This window comes from Antrostomus carolinensis, unplaced genomic scaffold, assembly GCF_000700745.2.
Source record: "Antrostomus carolinensis isolate BGI_N321 unplaced genomic scaffold, ASM70074v2 scaffold3007, whole genome shotgun sequence".
Taxonomy (NCBI): Eukaryota; Metazoa; Chordata; class Aves; order Caprimulgiformes; family Caprimulgidae; genus Antrostomus; species Antrostomus carolinensis.
In genome coordinates, this window is record NW_010327852.1 from 31,976 (window position 1) to 57,261 (window position 25,286).

The window sequence follows — 25,286 nt, forward strand, 5'->3', positions numbered from 1 at the left end:
GTGATTCTGTGATTCTAGATTGTAATATAGGTTGATCAGCCACTTCATCAGTGGGAGCCTCTTTCTTCTGTTGCCTGTTTTCACCTAATTGGTAGGTATTTACTATTTTTGAGGACTTGATCTGTCAGTTCCATCTGAAATTAGTCAGTGAATTCAAAAGATGGTGCAGGTTGGAAGGCAGGATAGGGGAGATAGATGCTTGGCAGATACAGAAAAGGGCATTTGTAGACATAGAGACACAGAGGCAGTGTATCAATTTAAATTTTTATGGGAAAACAAAACAAAATTCTTCAAAATCTTCAGTGTAAGGAGCTGCAGTGTTGCTGTCCTTGATGTCAGAAAGGAAGTCTGGTACTGACCATTTCATTCTTTTGCTTTGGTACAGTGCTTGCATAGGCTTAAGGCTTTAAGTTGAGAGAAGCTGTGATTAGCCTGCTATCATTGCCCACTTTATCAGAACTTTTTGTGCACAAATGTGATTGCAGTGATGGCTTAGTTGTGGCCTTATTTTTTTCTCTTTCTATTGTTTTTTATTGCATAATTTCATTTATTAATGGGGAACAAGGAAAGCAGAAATGTCCTGTTTAAGTGGGATATACTTCTAACAGAATAACTTTTTTGCTGTTTGAGGTTAGATTAGGGGTTTTGTTTGACTGTTTGGGGTTGTGGGGTTTTTTTCAAAAAAAAGCGCTCCATCTTCAACTGATCAGCTTTTTAAGAGTGCATTCATTTGTCACTATACAACATCTAGCTGAGTGAAGATAGTTCCAGTTGCAGTCTGGAGACTATTTCAATAGAAGCATTTATTAATGTTTATTATGGTAGCTAATTGTTGACAAAGAACTGTGAACCGTAGCTGGAGAGTAGCCTGAATTACTGTAGAAACAGAATGGTCCACCACATGGAAGAAGAACAGACTGTTTCACTTGGACATTCTGTTTGTAAGAACGCTGTACCTAGTTGAGCATGTTTAATTTGAAAGTAGGTCGTTATCTGCAGCTGTACATCCTAACAGCCCAAAGTTTGATGCATAGCACAGAAAATATGTAGTGGCTATGCTTCTTACTGAAGTGAAAAATAGTGAGGAAACTGATGCATTCATCAGTTTAGGGCAAATTTTCCTAGCAGTTCTATCCATTAAATGTTGGAGATGAGGGGATTAAGGATGTATGAGGAATTTGTATTAGAATTAGGCTTCTTTTAAGGAATAGAATATTTCATGGAGTTGATAAATATCACATTAAAAATTTGCTGGTTTTGTGCTTAGGAACTGTATAATCAAAGAACTATGGTGTGTGCTTACTGACCTGTCGTAAAGGCACGACAGTCTTAAAGAAATAAAACTGGGAATAGGGTGTTTGTGCATGCATGTGAATAATTTTTACACTGCTTTTTCATAGTTCTTTACATAGTTGTGTATGTACTAAGTTTATGTGTTGGAAACTAACTCAAAGTTTCTCAAATTAAGTACAATATTGCTTCAGATTAGAAACATATTAAACTGCAGAGTTTCAGAAGGCTTGATTTTATATACCTGTGTCTTTTAGATGTTCAATTACATGAAAATCAGAAAGCATTGATAAAAATTGGCCTAGGTTTGGAAAAGCTAATAAAAGCAGAGTTAACTTTAAGCAATAGTTTGTTGATAGTCATATGTGAAGAGTAGTTTGAAAAAACAAAATTTTATTTAGTAATTCAGATACAGTGAATTTTGTGGAGTTGCAGAAAGTGTTGATTGTTTCTTCATGTGAAACTATAAAGAGTGACATTGCTAGTTTTCTGTAAGTCTTGTGAATTGTTTATCTGCCAGTATGTCTGAAGGATAAGATGGCTTTATCTTCGTTAAATGTTTGAGAATTAAGATCTCTGATGTGTAAGTACTGGGACTATAGGTTTACTTTTACATAGACTTCAAGAGGTTCATCATAAGTAAAGTGTTAAGCATGTAAGTTTTACATCATCATTACAGTACTTAAGATACAGTACTTCAGGTTTTTTTAAAAATAGTGATGTTAAATCCAGTGTTGTCTTGATTCAGGTGTTGGAGCTGCTCGAGCTGGAAACCTTACTTTCATGGTTGGTGGAGTGGAACAAGAATTTGATGCTGCCAAAGAATTGCTGACATGCATGGGTTCTAATGTGGTCTACTGTGGAGAGGTTGGAACTGGACAGGTAATGCTTCCTGAGGGTTACTAGTTGTCTCGGTCTTCTATTTTTGTTGCTTTGTTTTCCTTTAATGATACCTACTCTTGTATTCCAGAACTAAATGCATGATCATATGTCTTCATACTTGTTGGCTTGTTTACTTGTCTTCAACCGTGTGTTTATAAAATAACCTCATGGCACTCTTCTCCCACATGTTGTATAGCTTAGCACCAAAACATCTGACCTGGTGCTTCTTGACTTTGGCTTCTTGAAATTATACTTCTTAGAGGACACAGATTTTAATTTGGTTTCTTCTAAATTTAGATTCACTGAATGTTCTGAGGGACAAAGAACTGCTACATGCCATTTATACTAACTGAGCTATGGTACTAGGAAAAAAAGTATTTCCTAATCTCTGAAGGAACCACAGGACAGCTTTCATTGACTTTTTACTACTGTAGATCTGTGCTTACTGGTGCTATCTTTAGAAGAGAGCTGTCAGAACATATGTTGTCATACTGTCCCAGACATAGTCAAGGGAGATTCCTACATATTAGATCTATGAAAATGCAGAAAGTAATTGACCATTTAACTTATTTCCAGGCTGCAAAGATCTGCAATAACATGCTCTTGGCCATCAGTATGATTGGAACTGCTGAGGCTATGAATCTTGGAATCAGGTTCGTTTTATTTTTGTATTGAATTGAAGCATTTTTTCTGTGTTAACAGTTTTTGTGTTTTATGACTGACTTTCACTGAGACGATGATTATTAGGTGGCGTAGATAAACTTTTGACAGAAATTCTCTTATAAAGCAATTAACATGCTAAAGGATTATTTAACTAAAGTAGGACTCTTCAGAACAGGAATATTCTCTTATATTGGCTGTATAGATTGTTGCATTCTGCATCTGAAGTTAAGACTTTATTTGTTCTGCTGTAGTGCAATGTTCAATAGTGTTTATCTTACATTATAAACACACAGGGGTAATATAGAGGTAACTTTTTGTTTGTATTCTAAGCTAATGTACAGTGTATTCAGAGTATTATACTCTCATATGGCTCTTGTTGGCTTTTTTTACTTTGTTAAGTTGTTCAAAAATGTATTGTAAAGTAAAACTTCTAGTACAGTGTGTATATCAAATTAAGATCAAAGCATAAAATAACATCTACCTTCCTGTTTAACTTACGCAGCAGTTTGTGCTAATTGCCAAAACTCCTACTTTAACAAAAAGCTGGAGTATGCTCCCCTGTACTCTTGTCTGTGTTAAGAGTACCGTTTCTTTTCTAGCAGGTGATGCATCTGCCTTGTAAGTGGCAGCATATTCAAACAAAATTATTTTTCCTTTCCGATTGTAACCTATTTGTTTTGCTGTGGTCTTTGAGATTTTCTTTTGTTTACCAGTAAAGTGCGTCCAAGTACCAGTTCAGTATCACAATATTTGAACCTTCATACATTTTCTTAACCAGATCTAAATCCTTTGCAAGTTTATACACAGAGAAGTCCTATGAAGATATTACATTGCAATTGCTTATATTTTAAGGGCTCTTCTTGAATTATTTATCTGCACAGTTGCATCCTTAAAATAGGCCTGCTAAAACTACAGATGTTGTAGACAGTTATCAACTGGGCTTTAGACCATGTGCTCATGTGGATTTGATACACTATAAAAACAGCAAGAGGGCATCAAATTCTTAAATAAATAAAAAACAACGCCTGCATGTGCACACATACACAAGGCAATGTAATGGATTCACATTTCCTCTTAATTACCATATCAAGATGCAGTTGTTTTATTGAATTGCCCTTGTCTCAGATGTTAGACTATCTTGACCTATTAAGTTGTCATGTTGTAATTGAGATAAAAGAGGAATTTGCTTTGCATCAGTGCTAATTGGTTTATCAATATCCCGTACCATTTACATTTTAAAATTGAGAGTCTGTAAGATACTGAAGCATGTCTGCATCAAGCCATAATAAAAACAATAGCATTGTATACAACTATTGCAATCCAATGTAGTGTAAAGCTTTCATCAGGTTCTGGTTTAAGTCATGGTTCACTTAATAAAGCATATGCAACTCAGTTTTCATTATATTTTTATCTAAATTTGTAAGAATGATTAGAGTTAAAATTAGAGGTAAAATAAAATCAAGAGGTTTGGAAGACAGATATTCTGGGTATGTAAACCTTGTGCGGAATGAGTTGATGTCTGCAGCCTCTGTAGCTTGAAGGTGTTTAGAATTTTCATTTTTTGTTTTATCCTTTTCCAGTTTAAATTTTGGCTGAATTTGTATTCAGCATTTATAAGCAAAAATCGTGTGAAGGTGGCAATACACAAACTTTCCTACCCTACAATCATGATAAGGAAGGAAATGTACTTATTGTAGAAGAAACCTGCTGATTCTACAAAGAGCAGAATCTCATTTAGTCCAAAACTGCATGTGGTTTAGGACAGAGGCAGTAATGTAGAGCCTTATTAAGTAATTGAGAACCCTTGCACTGATTTTAATGTGCCGTGATTTAAATCCAGGAGAAGATAATTTCTGCATATAACTAGAATAAGAGCTTTCCACTTTTGATGTGAACAAATTTCTAATGTACAAGTTAACAGTTGTAATTCTAATTATTAGAAGTTTGGCTATGTTAACAAATATGTTAGAATTTTTTTTCAAGTCTAAAACTCAAAGGATAGTGAGGCTGCCTAGTCTGGAGAGTGTAGGAAGCTCAACTTGATTTGTTAGATTTATGCATATCTGGTAAAGAAAGTCTGACTCTGACCTAATAATGGTAAAGGACACTGGAAATCTGAAGAATTCATAATAGGAATTGTGGAGCTTAGACATGTTCTTAACTTTCAGACAGAACATAAAAGATCTTCATGTCATACATTGTATGTATCTGCTACATCATTTAAATCTTGAGTTTTAGGGACTTCAGATAATTAGGTTCTCAAAATAATGCTGGCTGAACTAGTTGTAACCAGAAAGTCGTATTATAGCACCTTTCAGAAACCAGTATATACTCTGAGCTTAAGTCTTCAAAACAGTGTGATATTCATTCTGTTAATAAACCACTTCTCTAAAGTTTTCATAAATGATGCAGCCTGAACTTTCATTTTCTGAAGCAGATAGTTACTGTTTTATTAATTTAAGATTTTTAAATGGCATCTGCTATTGTTTTATTTTGTATTTGAAATTATAGGTTTTTTCCCAACTTCAACATAAGTAGCAAATACAATGTGGTGAGGAGGAAGAAAACTGACATTATTGAGCAAAAATTCCACAATTAACTCCTAGAAAAATAGGCAATATTGCTATTAATTTCTGCATTTATATTCCACTTGCTTTTCTACTTTACTCTATCATCATCTTCATTTACTAATCATCTTCATTTACTAATGAAGATGTCCATTTCACTGGAAGTTATTTGGTGTATATTCCATAACTAATCTAAAACAAAACAAAAAAATCCATCCTGAGGTCTGACCACTGAAATGCTTGTTTTGTTTTGTTTTTTCCATTAATTTTCTCATGCTTTATGAATGTTACTACTAAAAGTTAGAAGATTTGGCAGACATTCTGGAAATTAATTCACATTTTCATTTGTATTTTCTTTTTCCCTAGCATGATAGTGCAACTCATCAATAGGAAAATCTTGAGTAGATTTTGCTATATGATTTTATGGATAATGTGCATATTTCAAAATACTGTAGTGACTTTCTGTGTCAAACCAACTCACAGAGCACATGTAAACTTCACAAATGAGAAATAAAAACATTAAGTTATACTGTCCACAGCCAGAGACTATTTTTCTTTTTGATGATCATCTCAGTGCTTTCTTTTACTGAGCTCGGAGTTCCAGTGTAACAACGTCTAATGCTAGAAAAATTTATCTGAAGCACCTTGAGATGAAAAACTCTCAACAATTCAGCTGCTTCAGTTGTTACACCTTAAAATGAGACCAGGACATACCTTTTTCTGTGAGATGCCATTTCAACTTTTCTGTCTGTTCCAGACTGAACACTTGGAGGGGGTGTATGAAAATTTCGGTATGTTGTTTTATCAAAGCTCAGCAGAACTTGAGTTTTGAGCAGTGGCTCAGAGGGATCCTATTTTAACCATTTTTTTGGCATGTGTGTCTGTTGCTGAGTTTCTGCTGTTCAGTTCATTAGGAATGTTATTGAAGAAGCATTGATTTGAGGGAAGCAATTGTTTTTGCTGCATTATAAGTACAGTTAACGCACAGACTTCTTTTCTTCTTATAAAGGAGAAGAACATTTTGGTAATTGTAAATTCACACGCGCATGGACAAGCTCTTGCTACATCCAATGGCAAGTTGTTATGGGGACTGGCAGACCGTCATCATTTTGATAGCTGGAGCAGTATATCTCTTGAACAGGAATGGAGCTCTTATGCAGAGAGTATCATATGTTCCCAGCCAATTTACAGGGAAACAGCAATAACATTTTATCATGGTTGAGAGCCCAGTAGCTGCTTCCTATTAAACTTGCCCTTTCAGATACCTGTCTTGGATTAATTTGTTGATTTCAAATGGAAACTCAGTCTTCTCCACTGAAGCATGACTTTCTAGGATAGACTCTCACTGAATGACAATTACTGTATATTCTAGCTGGTTTCAGACCATTACAAGCTTTGGGCACAGTGGAAGACAGAGGACTTCTTCAGTAACTGATTTTAATATACGTCTAATTTTAACTGTCAGTTATATATGCACCAGTGGATGAATCCTCAGAAAGATGAAATGCAAAGCACTTCTAACTTGCTCTTATTAATGATACACTTGCTGCAGAGGAGAAAAAAAATAGGCTCAGGTCTCCTGAAGAGAATCTGCATGGTGTTTAAGAGCAGCGAAGTTTGAAGAAGCGGGGATTTAAACTGACACTTTTTCTCTTCCTGGAGCAAATATATGCCAGATCTAGTGCAGACAATATTTTACAGTTCTGTATAATACACATATATCTTTTAAAGTATGCTTTCACAGAGAGGTATTTGGAACGCTATAAGAACAGTGGGTTTCGGGAGGGTTATATGCATTTTGAAATAATAAGCTCACTGTTTTACGGTATACTCGCAGCTGTAATTACGGGCCTCTGCAGGCAGCTCGGTTTGGCACAAGTAGGCACTGCATTGCTAAAAATACTGATCTGGATATAACAGTGATAAGGAAACAATCAGGCAAAGAGATTTGTTTTGGCCAAAAAAGCAACCTCTGTGTATTTGAAAGCTCAGGTGGTATCTGCTCCCACAGCAGGTTTTTTTGGATGACAGTTAAAGCAGTTATTCAGAGTGGTTCTTGATGAAGACTGTAATGTACTATACAAGATAGGAGTACAATTAAAATACTATGAAAACATATTGGTACTGGAAAACATTTCTTTTTTTTTTTAGATAAATGGGTGTTGAAAACATTGAATTGAGTCAGAGAGCTGGAAAAAAATGAGGGGGAGAATAAAGTCTGATTCCACTCAGGCCAGCAGAAGGCTTTTCATTGAATTACAGAGGCTGCTGCATCAAGTTATAAATAAGACTGCATAGCAGTATTGCTAAAAAGCTACCTTTGTGGCACAGAAAGTGATCTTGCTTTGCATTAGGAGGGCAGAATTGCAGGAGATGTACTGTTATGGGAACAGGAACCATGCTGTAGTGCCCACTGTCTTGAATGTAGTTTTGCAAATCCAAAATGCCTGCTAGAATAAATAGATATAAGTTTTAACAATTATTCCATTGGTAATAAGATTTTCTCATCTTCAAATTAAAACCTTGAGTGCTGCGGCACCTGGAAGCAGGGCTAGGATTGCCATGGCTATGGAAATCTGCAAAAAGTCTGGTGTAAGAGCTAATATAAAGGGTGTTGACCTCTTTAAAAAAACCTTTATGGAAGGTTGTGATATATCCCTCTAAAAATGTCCTTTTCCCATCTTGGATTGTTACTGGCGATAATTCCCTTGCTTTCTTCTCTGTCATAAGCATAACAACATTTGTACAGGGCCAGATAAACTGCTGCCGTTCGTCATTGGTATAAATGCAATTGGTGTAAAATTACACTTGCAACTTAATATCAGCATAAATTTGAATTCATGAAAGGGTTAATTTCCTATAATATTGACGAACTTTCAGGGTCTACATTGAGCAGCAGTTTGTGCCATCAGCTCCGTGATAGAACAAATGATGTTTCTACTTGGACAAGCTTTGTTTTATCAGGATCAGTAACCTTATCAGCAGTTGACCCAGAACTATAATATATGTTTGTGAATAGATAACATACGTCATAGTGAGAGGCAGACTTGCCTCATAAGCAGGAGTATATAATGAAGATTTAATAATAGCAAAGACAAGAAAGTACAGATGTATACCGTAGTAATATTTTTGAGAAATGTAGCATTTTTGTGTACATTATTAGAGCAGGATCACTTGCATTATCTTACTTACATAAAAAATGCAGTAGTAACATTCATGTGTAAACATACACACAAGTACATTCATGCTGCCACACTTGCTCATGAATTTTTTGCTTTGTTCAGATTTGGGGAATATAATTTTGATACCTAATAGGTAGCAGAACAAATTGAAATATGAGGGAACTACTGTTCCCAGAGGACCTTTCTTTTACTTGCATTTTCAAAATTGCTAGGTGAAGGGAATTTGCTTAGTGCAAAAGGAAAAAGCTCTGAAAACCTAGTGCTTAAATGGTGGATTGATGCTCTTTAATTTAAGATACAGCATCCCTACCCCCAATATCAATACGCTGTCTTTTTTCATGACTTATATTAAAGGGAGAGAAATGACGGTAGGGTCCTAAGATATAAAACAAGTCACCCATGTCTTGTGCATTTTGACATTAACACTTCTCTTCCTTGACCTTTGACAGATTAGGCCTTGACCCAAAGCTGCTGGCCAAAATCCTAAATATGAGCTCGGGTCGCTGTTGGTCAAGCGACACATACAACCCTGTTCCTGGAGTGATGGAAGGAGTACCATCTGCTAATAATTATCAAGGTGGCTTTGGAACAACACTCATGGCTAAGGTACATAACACTTGCACGTAAAGTATGTACAGTTGCTTCTCTCTGGGCTTCTAGCAAACATTCTTCTCAGTAAAAATTTACGATTGCAGGAAAATATGTGTGCATGAACAGAGGGGAACCCAACCTCTTACTGTAGCTCTGAATTAATGAGTTGTGTAAGGGGCTTTTCCTTAGCCTCCAGCCTCTTTCCAGCCACTATTACTGCTGACCCACTCCATGAGATTATATGCACCATCTTTTTGAATTTTGCATTAATCCAGGAGTCCTGCTGGATTTGTATGTATGACAAGCGTTCAGCAAGTCATTTAGGTGTCTCTTAGATGGCTGTTCTAGAATTTTCAAGCCTAAGCTGAAGAGAGCAATTCAGGGAAATCCAGGTAACCAACCTACTTAGGTACTAATAGTGGCATAAGCATCTAAGATTTTGGGTCCAATCTCTTCCAGATACATTAAACTGTACTACTGGACATGCCCTCTAGCATCCCCTTTCTTGTTAAGCCAACTGTTTATGTAATTGTCTTTCTGCTTAAGGCCATTTGGAATGTAGAAAGCAGACAGGTTTCAACACACACCCCCACAGGCTGATTTTCTGCAGGTATCTGCACCATGCTCTGAGCTCTCCAGAATTGTCTTTGTTGGTGGCAGAAGTAGTGCTTCTTATGAGTAATAACCTAGTAATCTAAACTACTTGTCCACAAAGTGGGAGATCTGGGCGTTAGGTCCTTCTCAGCATGAGGAAGTTGTAACCTACAGCTGTCTTATCCCAGGAGAGTGCATTTACTGCCATGCTCTTGGCTGTTCTAGGAAAAACACTGTCCTGAGTCACTCTGTGGTCAGGAAAGCAAAGCTCTTAGAGGCCAGAGGAAAGTAGGCAAGGAGGTCAGGGCTCTGCATCCCACTGATGAGGACGCACAGTTGGAGAAGGGAGCTGTAGAGCTCTGACTCTTGAACTACTTCTGCATTTAGCACAATGATTGCCTAAGGTAAATTGTAAAACCAGCCTGGAAGAGGTCTGTCATCTAAGCATGTAAGTGCAGGAAATAATTTCACACTAAGTATTAGTTTCATGGGGATACTGTCCTGAGGGAGGCATTTGACTTCATATAGGACAAGTTTTAGGCATACCAGTTTATGAGTGCTCCCAACTGGTTAGGTATTCTGGCCATTTTCAGCTCTTCCACATACAGTGGAAATCAAACACTTAAAACTGAAACAACATTCTTGTTGCTGGTGATCAAACTCGGATATTGCCATGCAAATCTCCACAGTGCTGGAGTTTCTGTATGTAGTACTTTCCTATTTATACTGTTCCTGTCATTTTTGCAGTTGATTTATGTCATTTGGTGTGTTTGCATATTCAGTGGAATTAGCCAAATTCTGTCCAGAGTGGGTCTGAAGTGTTTTGCATGTGGTAGCAATAAAAAATTTTGCTTATGCTGCATGGCTCAAAACCCCTCAATGGTTGACCTGCTACATTTTACATTTGTGGACCAACAACCAGGAGCCTTCATTTCATTGAGGGATGTGTTAAAATATTGGAAAGCAGCAGTTTTTACATCATGTTCACATCATTGAACATAGGGAACAAGTGTTATTTATATTATTGATTTATAAAATGTGTTATGTTATTGTTTGGAGGTTGCCAGGGCTATTGATTAGAGATAAGCAACCTGATCTTGGCCCTGCCTCAAAGCTCTTGTTTCCATCTTGTATGCTGTTTTCAGAATCTGTTCTGCCTATTGTGCCATTTCACACTGCAACCTCTGTTCTCATGACTCTTGCTCTTGTCCAGAGTAACCTCATAGTATAAATGTGATGAGGGCATGTATTTTCTTCCCTCCCTTTTAAATTTCTTTGTAAAGGGTCTCTTTTCTTTTGGTCTGCTTCTAAGAGGGACCTTAATCTTCTCTGGAAGCTGCCTTGAAATATCTTCCTTTCATTGGAGAAATAGCAGGCTGTCTTGCGCTTGTTGAAACTGCCAGCCTTTGGGTATAAAGCATCAGTGATAACTAAGAGGAGAGCTCCTCCGAGAGGTTTGTAATTGCTGTTCACCTCTGCTGACTATGCTTCTTCTGCCAGTCCTGAAGAGTACCTTCTTTAGACTGGAAACCTCAGTAAGAAGGAAAGACACTAAATTCCTTTCATGCCTCTTGAACAATACTGTTATTATACATAGATGGAAGATTACTTCAATAAGTAGCCAAGACAGCTGATCCTGTGCAGGGTATTATTTGGTGCAGTGGTGACCTCTTTTAAGACACTGCTCCTTAGTTTGTGGAAAAACTTTTGCTACTATCCATTTCATCCTGGTATGTGACATATCATGCAGTTTTGTGACCTGAGTTGGGGACTTTTTAAAATGGGAAATACAGAGCATGCTTTTGCCGCTTAAGAAAAAAGAAAAGCTATATTCAGAGGATAAAAAAGTAGGTACAATCCTGAGGCTGAGAAGAAAATACTCCACAATAAGAATGTCTAAGAGTGACTCAGTAACACAGTCACTAAACACAGTTACTAACTTTCAGAAGTCAAAAGCTTTCTTAAAAATACTTTGTCAGCAATGGATCTCTCAAACAAAGCCAAAGGATCCTTACTTTTAAGTGTTTGGGACAGAAAAGTTTGTCAGACAGCTCTGAAAAGCTTTTCAGTCTTGAAATCTGATATTGAAACATAGAATTTAGTCAACTTAAAGTGAAACTTACTCTAAGGATTTTGCATTTAAAAAATCTAATTTACTTCCTCGTGCCATCTTTCTGTCCAAGGCATTGCAAACCATAAGTTCTGTCTTTCATTTACAGGACAGTTGCTAATTAAACATCTTCTTTGAATCCTGAAAGAGCTAGATTTATATCATATTATTCTTTACTCATGTCAAGACAACCTTTGAGCTTTATTCTGGGTGACAGTTTCATTTATGTCAACTGCAAGATAAATGCAAGGCACCAGGTATTTCTAAAGTTGAGCACTGGAAGCAGATTCAGAAAGAGAATCTATTTCCCTATTCCAGGCTGAGAAAAAGTGGTTAGAATAGTTGGTACAGTGAGACATCTGGAAGATGTTGTCAGTTCCAAAAGAGTATGAGAGGAGCCATAAACTATGCTCTGATTTCTGCTTTTCCATAAAGGTCAGCAAGGGGCAAATTTATTTCAGAGCTGTTTTGTACTGTTTCGCTCAAGGAATCTCCAGCGTCAAGAGAAAAGGTGCAAAATACTTCACAACTTGAAGCTAAAGATAAGCTTTACTTACATTTTGTAATTTTTTTCCTTCAAAGCTCTAATTTATAGAATGGAATTTAAAAAAACAAAACAACCTTCCTGCACTTTTGAGTCAGGAGTCCTTGTCCATTTAATTATTGAGAAGTTGTCTGATGCTTCGACCATCCTGGAGCCAGAGTTTCATTATTAAAGTGATCAGAACTGCTTTATGACATTTTATTTGTGCTCGCAGTCTATTCAGAATTTTCAGGGATTGCTTCTGTGAATGCCCCTTCAGAGAGAAATAGATCACAATCACCACTACCAAAACCAAGCACCTTCACTAGTTTGGAGTTAAATGATTTTGCCATTCTACTATTCCATGATAAGTTTTAAGCTTTGTTGAATAAAATGGATAATATTGCAACAGGTTTCTCAAAGAGGGTTTAGAAGAAGCTAGGAATATGTCATGGAACTTCTTACAGTAAGTGAGGTTAAAGTAACTGTTTTTATAGTAACTGTAATCTGACTTTGTCAGGTCATCAGTCTTTCAACAGAATTGCTAGGCAGGAAGAATTGAACTGCCCTGATGCAGAATATTTTGGATCCTGTGTCATCTAATACGTATGTTTATCCCATTTTCCTAGATCTTGAAGTCATTCAAGGGTAATAGGAAGAGTAACTATAATTCTGATTTGTATCAGAATGACCTTTATAGAGCCGATTTACAGATCGAAGTGACATTTAGAGAGTGGAGTAAGATCTTGAATTTCCTTGTGCTAATTCAAATCCAGACACACAGAAAGTAAAGACCTGTCTTGTAAGTCATCCCTGAGAAGCCAGAGGTGCTCTCAGCAGTACTCCAGCCTCTCAGATCTTCTGTATCAAAGATTCATTATTTTAAAAAAAAACAAAACAAAAAACCACAGCAAATTTTATAAACCACCATAGTCCTAGATGGACAGACAGTCCAGGCACTTCCTAGTAACACTTAAGAGATTCGTTTGCAAATTTATTGAAATGTGGACTACAAAACTGATTTCTTTAGGAGGACCTTATAAAGGCAACTTTGAGTGCAGGCATTAATTTTATACTTAGACAAGATATCTGCTTATATATCCAGACCCTTGTTAGCTTTTCCTTCTTTGATTGGTTTCGTGTCTGATTCAGCTTGGAATTCAAGACATCCTCCAGCATAGCTTGTCATTTCTGTCCAGCATGCAGGCAGCTGACTATTTCTAGCTGACTATGGCTAGTCGTAGTACCTGCTACTTGCCTTTGAGTTCTGTCCTATTTATTTCAGATTATTGCTCTAGTTGACCAAAGATTCTTGGAGGACAGGTTTCAAATTTATCCTTTCTGCAACCTCCCTTCCTTTTTTTGCCCCAGATTTAGTGTTTAAAAATGCTGTAGAATTATTCTCTGTATCCCTTTATCTGCAGTCATTAAAGAGAACTTGGAGTTGTAGCAGACCCAGGACAGTCCCATAAGGAATTCTTAGAACGTTTTTCCAGTTAGGCAGCAAACCATTCATATTCACAAAGTGGCCTGTGCCTCTCATTTTGCTATTAAGTGGTCACATTACAGTAAATATATGTAGGCTAAGTGGCTTCAATTTTGTTGTTACTCTGATCTCTCCTGCTTGATTTTTAACCTGTTTTTTAGAAAGAAAGAACATGAAAATTATGCCATTAGAACCTATGTGAAATGCTTAAGTGAATAGCCAGGAGAATTTATTTTTGGATATGATATAACAAAGTGGGGAAAAAGAGTCTGAGTTTTGCTACAAGGTTATATAGTGATCTAGAATCTTAAAATTCCTCCTGTCCAGAAGGAGTTTGCATGCCTTGCAAAGTTTGGGGGTTTTTCTGTCAAATAACATTGATTTACTGTTTTAGAAATGAAAAACTAAACAAGGCTTCCTTTTTCCAGGACTCAAATTTTAAGGCTGGAGTTTTGTATTTGTTGGCAGTAGAGTTCTCTTCACAATGGAAGCCAAATAAGCTATAATATGTACATGGCTATTTATATCCTTGTTGTTTCTCCCTTGACTTTTTTTTCTCTTTGCCTTCAATTCTTCCTCTCTGCCCTCCTCCTCTCTTCTCCCCCTGCCACAGGATCTTGGCTTGGCCCAGATTTCTGCCACCAACACAAAGACACCAGTTCCTTTGGGATCCCAGGCACATCAGATCTACAGGATGATGTGTGCAAAAGGCTATGCCCTGAAAGACTTCTCAGCTGTGTTCCAGTTTTTACGCGAGGAGGAAACCTTGTGAGCTCTGCTTTGGAAATGGACTCAATAACAAACCACTTTTTTTTATCCTTATAGATCATTTGCGAAGTATGTGGGTTTAATCAAATACTGTGCATCCTGATCCCATAAAGACTAACCACCTGTGGTTGTCTAGATCACAATGAACTCCAGAGATTTTTGATAATTCTTGAAAAAGCAAGCCAGGGAAGGGGATTGTTTGGCAATTAGCCAGACAATGATTTTTTTTTTTTTTTTTAAGAACTATCAAGGTTGTTTTGTGGGGTTTTTTTTCACTTAGATGCAATAAATATTTTTTTTTATTAAACACTTAACTGTTCGCATATAAAATAACTTACATTATGGCTACAAACTTAGGTAACTCTTGAATAGTAAGAGAATGTTATTGAGTGATTTTACTATGTTTAGTTATGTATTAAAATTTAAAATGAATATGTTATAGAAAAAGGGAAGATTTGTTCAATGAAAAAACACAGCTTGAGACAGACTTTTTTTTTCCTTGGACCTACTAGCCTTGAGTTGATCAGTAGTGAATTTTTCCTGGGATTCAGGTTGCAGATTGAGTTTATAGGCACGCATTTCTCAGTGGAGAGCTGTTACAGCATGTTTACCTGATACATTTAGTTAAAATAACTTATAATGTGTGTCCCTCTTGTAAAGCTCCGTTATTGTATTTTGCTAACCTAATTTTATATTTTCTTGTATTCTGTCACACATTTTCAGAACTAAAGAATAGCACTTATCAGAAGTTCTAACAAAGTGTACATTTGCTTTAGGTAATTACTGAAGTATTTTAAATCTAAGCAAACCCCAAAATTTTGAAAAGAAATAAAAATCTATACTGATAAATACTTGCTGTACGATTATTTGCTTTTTGTTTTGATGCACTCTTGTACAGACACAATTAACCAAAAACTTGTACTAAGTGGTCTTATTTTTTAATTTGCTTGGTTTTCTACAGATTATCTTGCAAAAACAAGCTTTCCAAGAGCTCTTGTTGTGAAATGCAGGTGGTGATAGATTTGCATAAGTATTACCTTAACCATTCACCATCTCCTTGATCTTGCAAAGCACAGGTACCCAGTTGGCTTTATGCATATAAATACTCACACTGATTTCACAAGAACTACTCAGGTGCAGCCTTACTTGCAGGCTCTAGACTTAATGATCAATTACGTATTTAAATTCCTATTTTGATTGTATGATGGATCCTTTTATATATGCACATTTGGGTAACAAAATTGTATGCTTGAATTAGCTCAAGTCTGTGAATGATCTTCTGAGATCTTGGACTTCATATTTTAACACATTAGTCAGGCAGAAGTCATTAAACAGTACTTGTTGATGTGTTCTCCTTTCACTTTTCTTTGAAAACTGTTTTACATTCTAGGTTATTCAGGGATTTGGGACTCATTAATGTTATATATGAGTGTAGGACTACTGGGAGCAAGCTTACTTTTAAAGAAAACTGTCTCTCTTTTGATAAACCTACTGTTTCTACAGGATTGCATTCATTTAGAAATTAGACACAAAACTACCTGCAGTAAAAACTATTAGAATTGCAGTGCTGGAAAACACAGAAACATGGAACCATAGTTGCAGATGTGTAATCGAACCTTTGATAACCAGATCACATAGTATATATAACATATATATAATTCCTACCTCACATAATGCAGAGAATGGATCTAGTCTGATAATGAATTTGGAGTCAAGTAGTGAAGGATGTTTTTGCCAATAGGATCCTTGTTCATTTGGAAGTTTTATAATGGGTGAGGTAAGGAATTGCAGGAGAGTCGTGGTTAAGTGTGTCTCCTCTGTATTTGACTTGGAGATCTGGCTGGCATCAGCACAACTGCTGAGAGATGCTTCCTTCTACTGTCCAGCCCAGCTTGTAGCAGTGTTTGCTATGAATGTGTTTGCTGCTAACTCTGTGTTTACCTGTAACCCGGGGCTTGCAGGAAGCATGATAATTTGTTTTCTGAAGACATATGCAGACGTAAATGTTGGGAGCCATGAGGGGAGAGAATATTCTCAGTGAGACACGTTCTTTTAAGCTTTTAGCTTCTGAAATCATAAAGTCTCTGTTAAGCATGTGGAAACTCTGTAGTTATTTTTATGTTTCTCCCAAAGGCTTGTAGCTTAGGCTTCCTGGGGTTCATTTCTCCTCCCCCACAAGCTCTGATCAAATTTTAAATTCCTACTCCAAAGCATTGGGTGCCCAAGTTGAAGTAAAGGCTGCCAGAGTACTATTTTAGCAAACCAACAAAATGTTCTGTGGTCTCCTTCTTGGAGGAGGATTTTGGCTGAAATTAAAAACAAAACAACAAAAAAACCCCAGCTTCAGGGCAGACAGCCAACATGTAAAATTTTAGAACAAGCAGTTAGTTTGGCAAACTTAGAAACAATTTTTAAAGTAAGTGTTATTATGGAAAGTGCCTTGAAACCTTTCATGGTGTCCAATACCTGAAGCCAGTAATACAATTTATATTAAAATACACATTTTTTTTTCCTAATTCTACAGGGGGATATTGTGTGACTGGGTGCCTATAGCGGTGATGGTATTCATGCTAGCTATGGCTATTCTGCATGTGCATATCTATATAATATATTTGTTGCTTTGCATGGGGTATACTTCTGGTCTATGGAAATTAAGGAAGTACTAAAACTATTGTCACTGCCAGAAACAGGTGTTGAAAACTGTAATTTGTTGAGTTGAACAGAAAGATTGTAAAATTGGTTGAATTTCTACACTAATTACCTCCCAGTACATACACACAAATTAGGTGCAACAAATTAACTGCATATTTTGTAAATACCCCAAAGGGAATCTTGAAGTAACTTCTTTTTAAGTTAGTTTGAATGTTACACTAGCCCTCCCATCATGCTTACTTTGGAAACTCACCTATATCAAATGCATTTATTGACTAATAGGAAAACATTGACAACCAATAAAAGTAGTGTTGGTTTTAAAAAAAAAATCCTAAGCAGCCTTCTCTCATTTATGATTCAGTATAACCTGTCTTAAGCAACTATTTTTGGTGGTCGTTTAACAGAGGAGGTTTCTATTAAAACTGCTGAGTACTATATTGCTTTAACTTTATTTATGGCTCTTACAAGTCTCAGGAGAAAGAGGAGGTATTCTGGCCAAGTAAAAGTATTATACGTGATATTCTGGTTCTGCTTTAATCAATGGGAATTTTGCCATTAAGTACAACACTGCCAAGATTTCACTGTGTGTTGAATGCCCACGTGATTCCAGTGCAGATGTGGCCAAGATGCAGCTCTGGAGGAGCTCAGGCGCATCCCTCAGGCAGGGATTGTGCCACATTCCTGACATCAGGATTATGAGAAGTTGGGGTGATGGCTGTGAGAGGATGGACCCAGCAGGAGCTGATGAAATTGGTATTGCCAGCCTCCATCCCAGCCTTGTCCCGCAGTTGATGAGAGAGATGCTGAGCAGGACAGAGTAGCTGCTGTGCCCGTCTTTTCAGCTGTTTGAATCTTGCAGCTCTAAGAAGATTTATTAAATGGTTTATGGAACAGAAGACAGGGCCACCCCTGGAGCAAGGAGAAGGGCTACCACCACAGAAGACCTACTGTATTTATGCAATAGATGTCTTCCTGTGCTTTCAGTCCACCAAGACCAAAACTACCCAGGCACAACTCTGAGGGTACTAACTTCATTGGTAGTGATACCTGTTGCTTTTGATTTGTCTTTGCATCATCATCATTGTCTTATCCTCCTTCATGTAAAAATAGATGTAATTCAGCTTTTCTCAAGAGAAGTTGAGAATACTGCCTGTCTTTACAAGGCTGTCTAGTAACTTGTGGAAACTTTGATCCAGTTTACAAACCTCTTTTGTGTTTTCTGGGTGCACAACATGAAGAGCTCAGGTCCTCTGCAGTATTTTAGACTTAAGGTTTTATAAGACCCCCTTAAAATTAGAAGACTTTAAAATGGGAAACCTTTTTATTCAGTATCAAGATCTTAGAACTCTTACTGTAAGTCTTATAAAAGTGAAAAATTCTATTTCAGTAGTGGGAGAAGTTTTATTCAACGTCTACAAATTAGAATAAATGTAGTTTTGAAAAGCTCGAGCTTTCAATAGCAAATGGCAAATGTCTTTGCCATTCTGTGCCACAGCATAATGGATGTATGGTCTTTAAAGGCTCCTGGTATTTTTACGATTCTTGCTTTCTATATATGATTTGTCACAACCTGTCCTGCCAGCTGGCACAGTTACACATTTTTTTTTTCCCAATAAGAATAATAGCAACAGTTACAAAGTTTTCTTAGGTAGACAGAGAATTAATATTTTTATAGTTGGCGTGTTCAATAGATGTATGATGTGCAACTAGGCATCTATATGGCAGTGACTTTTTTTGGATTTGGTATTCATTAATTGTGAACGCTTGGGGTAAATTGAAACAGGTGGATAAACCTTTCTAAAGTACTACATGTCTTATAATAACTACTGTATGATTGAAAGTCATCTGGCTCTTCCTGCATTTACACCCAACTCTTCCTTTTGACCTTGACCCTGAGATGGGGTCTGGATTTTCATTTGAGGTCAGAGATAACTGAATCTGTTTCTTCATTTAGTTTTACTGAGCCTCCATTAGTGATGACAGTGATCTGTTTATTAAAGTAAATGCTATATATGGAGATAATAAATGTGCTAACATATGTTTTATGAAGTTCACTGATTTTAAAAAGACTTGGAGCGCTGGACAAAACCAACTGAAATACAACTAATAAAAACATAACTTTGCACGTACCTGAAATGCAGCTACCCTGGAATGAAATGCAAATATTGTTACAATACATTTCAGTCCTTACAATGTTTTTAGAAAAGCAATTAATTGTATTTTGTCTTGTTGGAATTCAAAGGAGAAACCAGACAAGTAAAACAAAAGTAGTAGCCTTCAAATGTGGTCAGACATAAGCTTTGTTTGGCCAGAATCAAGTGTTGCTGCTGTCTGTCTTCCAGTTTGAGCTGCATGACGAAACTAGCTTGGGTTTACGCAGGCAACTTATAGCACCAACAGCTGTAGAGAAGCAAGTGATGTGAAAAGTAACTTAAAGAATACTTCTTAAAATCTCTGAGCTGCCTACTTTGTTCTGAGTGCTTTCTTCTGAATGATTTAATGATGTTAACTGGGCTGTAATCCTGGGTTGCAGGCATACCTGAGCCAGTTGTAAGCCAGCTTGTTTGTGTATCTGCAGCTCTCTAGTCCCAGAGGCTTTCCTGGGAAGCTGGGCAAATACTGGGGCAGCAGTGCTTTGTAGACAGGCTGTTTCCAGTACCTAAACTAGCTAGTTTGTGTCTAGCAATAGTATGTCATTTTTGCTTTCCAGTCATCAGGCACATTATTCATGACTGTAGAGTCTGGAAGCTTTCAATGACCAGTATTTAGTAGGCTAACCTATTCGATGTTGTAGCTATTACCTGTTTTGCAGCATCACCAGGACTAGGGCAGAGATCCTCCCCCTGTACTCAGCACTGGTGAGGCTGCACCTCAAGTTCTGTGTTCAGTTTTGGGCCCCTCACTACAAGAAGGACATGGAGGTGCTGGAGTGTGTGCAAAGAAGGGCAACAAAGCTGGTGATGGGTCTGTAGCACATGTCTTATGAGGAGCAGCTGAGAGAACTGGGGTTGTTTAGTCTGGAGAAAAGGGGGCTGAGGGAGACCTTATTGCTCTCTACAACCACCTGAAAGGAGGTTGGAGTGAGGTGGGTGTCAGGTTTTTTTTTTCCCCAAGTAGGAAGCAGTGGGACAAGAGGAAACAGCCTCAAGTTGCACCAGAGTAGGTTTAGGTTGGATATCAGGAAAAATTTCTTCACCAAAAGTGTTGTCAAGCACTGGAACAGGCTGCCCAGGGAGGTGGTGGAGTCACCATCCCTGGAGCTGTTTAAAAGACATGTAGATGTGGTGCTTAGGGACATGGTCTAGTGGTGGACTTGGCAGTGCTAGGTTAATGGTTGGACTTGATGATCTTAAAGGTCTTTTCCAACCAAAACAATCCTATGATTCTATGGTCATCTTGGCAGTCTGTACCCTGTTTTTAATTTCTCTGTTTGTACGAAGCCCAGGACAAGTCCCCTTGGTGTTATGTAATTGTGTCAGGCAGCTGTCAGCCTGCAGCCCACAAAAAAGACTAATTTCACTCACTCACTGGTGATAGAAGCTGAAACTTCAGACCCATGGATTTAAGACATGCTTGGATTCCTCTGCATTTCTACATAAAATGTTTTAATATAAGCTCTACCGTGTTTGAACCTATCTGTTGCACGGCACGAAGAGCCCACAGTCAGTTGGTTACTTTTTCATGCATTTGACTGTTAGAGCTGCATTTGCTGTCCATGCTCAAAAATAGCCAATTGCTGGTCCCTGCCAGGAGAAGGAGAGAAAAACACTGCTAAGCCAGTGGAGATCGGTAGCTCACAGGACCTAATGCCAACATGTTTTTCTCACTCAAAAGCCGTTGGATCCTGTCCCCACCCCACCTCCCATTGCTATGACTTTTCTCCTCTGCTTGTCCCTTTATGGATTACTGTGTTAGCTTATGTGATGCAGATGCAAATGAGGTCTGTGTTTAATAAAAAGAGGAAAAGTAGGCAAGTTATTTTGCTGTGTGACTCGCTAAGCCTATCAGGGGAAGGTGGTTCCTTGTAAAACAGATAAGGGAACCTCCGTCCTCTCCCTCCAGTACCATGATAAAGACAGACACCAAGACCACAGACATCTTTAGATACCACCACTGAAGTCACAGCCAGCAGAATGCAGTTCCTGTCCCTCATCACACCACCCAGCTCTGCCATCTGAGCAATAAACATCACACCAGCCTCTCCAAACTCTCCCTGGGGCTGCTTGTGGCTCTAGTTTTGGCAGCTTTGTCTGCCTTGGCCTTGGCTGCCTGGAATCTACTTCTGCACTTCCTCCCAAAAATTCCTTTTCCAGTGCTGTGCCTGAGCTAACTGTAGGCCTTCAGTGTGCCTGCAAATAAGATGTTAGGTCTTACTTGCTTCCCCTGTGCTCCCAGTAGTGCCAGAAAGCACATAATGAATGTGTCTCCCTTGTTTCTTCCAGACTTAATAAGTAAACGGAGCTATAAACAGTAAGCCAAAAGGATGGGGATGGCAGGCATTTATGGGGTAATAGGAATTTGTTCATTGAACTGGTCGTTGTGCTACTTCATGACTGTGGTATCTCAGCTTCTTCTGAGAGCAGAAGCAATGTGTGTTTCTTCTCATATGAAGAGGGGCCAAAACTGGTTCTGTCCATTGACCCATGGCTGTCATTTTGAAACAGACTCATTGTTGACACTTACAGTAAAAATGAAAAAGGTTTTTTGTTTGCTTTGGGTTTTTTTAAATTCATTTTCCACAAACAGATGTTCTAATGTGTTTGCTAGTATTTTACTTCCTTCTCCATCTATGTAACAGCCTGTATATTATAGGCTACATATAACATCTAAAATCACATTCAGGGATCTCTGAGAAACTCAGCTCTTAAGGTAACCCTGCCATGGTGCTGTTAATAACACATTGCAAACAAGAAAGTAGTAAGTGGAAATAATGCACTCATTTAGAAGTAATAAATCCTTTGATCTTTCTTTGAAGCAAGGGTATATGCTTAAACTACCAATTCAGGGACAACCAGATGCCCATAAAGAATGGTTCTTTGCTTTGATAGAAAATCGCTGAGGCCTGCCCAGCAGCTCTGGTCTGTAAACAGATTAGTTAAGTGCTCATCAGCTCTGATTTGCATAGGACGGTCTTTCCACACAAGCCCTACTTCCAGCCTTAACAAGCTGTTTACTTGCAGGAAAGCTACTGGGTTCCTTTTAGTTAGACATCTTGGTAGAAAATTGCTTTGTGAGAAGGGGCAGGATCCTGATTTGGAAATAGTCCCTTTCCTCTTCATAGATGTTAATAGGCAATTGGTCACTGGCAGTCTGGCATGTTTGCTGAGCCTCTTTAAAGCTGGAGAGTGGGAATTAGACAAATAACTCATACTTGGAAATTTGGAAGAAAGTTACTTCTCTGTGCTCACTGGTGACTTTCATCCTCAGTTGGGTGAGGAGCATACATGAGAGAAGGCTGGGAACCAGCCGCTTGCGTTCAGCAGAGCTGAAGTGTTCGCTGAAGAGGATTTTGCTAGGCTGTAAAATACTCATCACCTTTGAATAAAAATAAATGCCTCATGGGTGCTTGCTGGTTTGTGCACAGAAATTGTGTGCAGCCTGCAAATTTGGCACTTACATTTTTCCCTATTTGAACTTCTTTTGATCCACACAATTACTTTTGTCTAATACAAAGGGAGGTCAGGCTCAACCACAAACATAGCAGATGGTGAGATTCACCCTAGAGTATAGAAGAGCTCCAGTACTTCAGTGTCTTTTGCATTTTAAAGTGCATTACATCTCAACTGCCTGGCCAATGGCTTGCTATTCTGAATCAAGAAAGCAGCAAAACTGCAACTTTTTCTGATGGGAAGACAAAAATATCAAAAGCAGGGAAAAAACCCACAAAGTATTGCTGAAACCAGTGTGAGCAGTTTCAGTGCAAACCTGCTGCAGCTGGAAAGGTCTTAAAAATTACAGACTGGATTCTTTCTATATTAATGATCCCAGAAACCTTGGGATGACAGGTATACAAATAAGGGTATCATGTAAGTATGTGTGTTTTAAAACAGAATAGTAGTGTTAGACACAGGAAAGTTAATCATGTAGTTCTGCCTTACCATAGTAACAGTGAAAAATGTCATGAATATGGTTTTCACTGCTTACACTATTTCCATTTTGTGTCTCCTTTTGCTTCAAAAGTAAACTTAGGTTAGTGTCATTGTGCTTGAAAACATAGGGTAGAAGACTGGACTGAGGAAAATATGTATCATTTTCACAGGTAGGCTAAATATAGTTAGAAACTCTTCCCTGTAAATCCCTGTTTGCTTTTCATTTATTTATTTCATCAGCCAGATGCTAGTTTTTCACTTAGGCTATGATAAGAACATTACCCAAACACTTCCTCAAAAAATAAAATCTGCATTATTACAGGGCACTCTGCATCAGCCGTCTGCCTTTGAAGGCTTGTGTTCAGCCCCTCAGTTTTATAGAGCCAAGATTCAAATATGGGATTGCTAGAGGAAATTAATTACTAGTAAATTTAGAACAAAGGAAAGAACCTGCCATTTCACAGCATGTAAAACACCTTTTGGAATTCTTTGCTCTCTTCTTGGAAACCAGTGTGTCAAATTCTTGGAATTATTTTAAGGGGCTCAGTAAAATACGTAGCTATCCAACAAGCCATAATAAAATCTTATGCTTAAGGATATAAATAGCAGGCAGAAAATGATTTTGCCTCTAGCCCCTTTAGACCATGTCTATTCAACGTGCATTGCAGAGCACTGTGGGGTTTGCTTTTCTGATGCCCTGAGTGCTGAGTATGGCTGCAGGCAGAGTGGAACCTGGTGGGACAATGTTGTGATCCAAGGTCAGACATCCTCTGTTGCTGTGCCTGACCCCTGAGCTCTACAGCTGCTACCTCCTTCCCTTCCAGCCCAACTCCCATCAACCACCAGAGTCCAACCAAGGGTGGCAGTGGGCTCAGGGACCCGCATGGCTTCACACATCAGCCGTCCTGCACATCCAGCAGTACCCAAGCACCCGCATCTTTCTGAGCTTTCTGGAACCCTCTTTGCTTCATGTCACCTCCAAGGAGGAAAAAGAAACATCTTCAGTTTGGTCTGTATAAACCTGACCTTTCTATTGATTGTCTTGCTGCTGGTTCTCATTTCTCCCTCTCTGAATGTTCCCCTTTGCTTGTTGCCTCCAGATCATAGTCTGTAAAAAGTGTCTCCCACTTGCCTCCTCCCATAGCTAGTCTGTCACACAGTCTGCTCCTCGCTTCTTCCATCACATGTGCATGTCTTTGTCCCAAAACACCATCCACAGAGATATATAATTCTCATCTCTAAAAGCATATGATTCTGCCCCAGCCATTGCTCTAGTTTTCTTTTCCCTTCTTTTTCTTTGTGAACTAGTGTGTTTTGTCTCCCTTGGATCTCCTGCTCCATTTGAACCACACTGTTCTTCTCTTGTACCTTTGCAACCCCTAATACTTAGAAAGGCGTTACGCATGCTATGTAGTCAGTTTAAAGAGTGGGAATAGACAAAATTCAAGTCATTAAAGAGGTTGGATTTTATGTCACCACATTCACTCTTGTTTTCACACCTTGTACCTTGCTCCTGCTCCCTGAATTGGCTTTTTAACTAAATGAGCATCAAGAGTCCTCTCACTTCTCCTTCAAAAAGCTACATCAATATCAGCCTCTAAGGCTGTGTCTCAGCCAGGGATGTAGTCCAGAGCAGGAACCTGCTTTACAGCATATTTTCTGACCGTACCCATTTACCGTACTTGGATTCACATTGCAGAGCAATCCCAGAGTACGCGAGCAGGTTTTCTTTCAGATGAAGCAGTAGAGCAGGATGATGCTCAAGGTCTGTCTCAGTACTCTGACTTGCTCATGGGCCCTCTGTGCATAGGCCAGGTGGCAGCTGGAATGGAGAAAACTCCAGATATAAAACACATACAGTGTGGGCACTGGGTCCTCAAAACCAACTG

The 25,286-nt window shown here is 38.2% G+C and overlaps 1 protein-coding gene across 1 annotated transcript; it reads left to right on the forward strand.

The window, feature by feature from the left end:
* The first annotated feature begins 2,042 nt into the window (after nucleotides 1–2,042).
* On the forward strand, nucleotides 2,043–14,906 carry HIBADH (3-hydroxyisobutyrate dehydrogenase). Its single transcript, XM_029085959.1, has 4 exons — nucleotides 2,043–2,172; nucleotides 2,749–2,825; nucleotides 9,034–9,190; nucleotides 14,502–14,906. Exons 1-4 carry the CDS (start codon nucleotides 2,074–2,076, stop codon nucleotides 14,658–14,660), a joined length of 492 nt encoding a protein of 163 aa, XP_028941792.1. The 5' UTR covers nucleotides 2,043–2,073; the 3' UTR covers nucleotides 14,661–14,906.
* The last annotated feature ends 10,380 nt before the right edge of the window (nucleotides 14,907–25,286 follow it).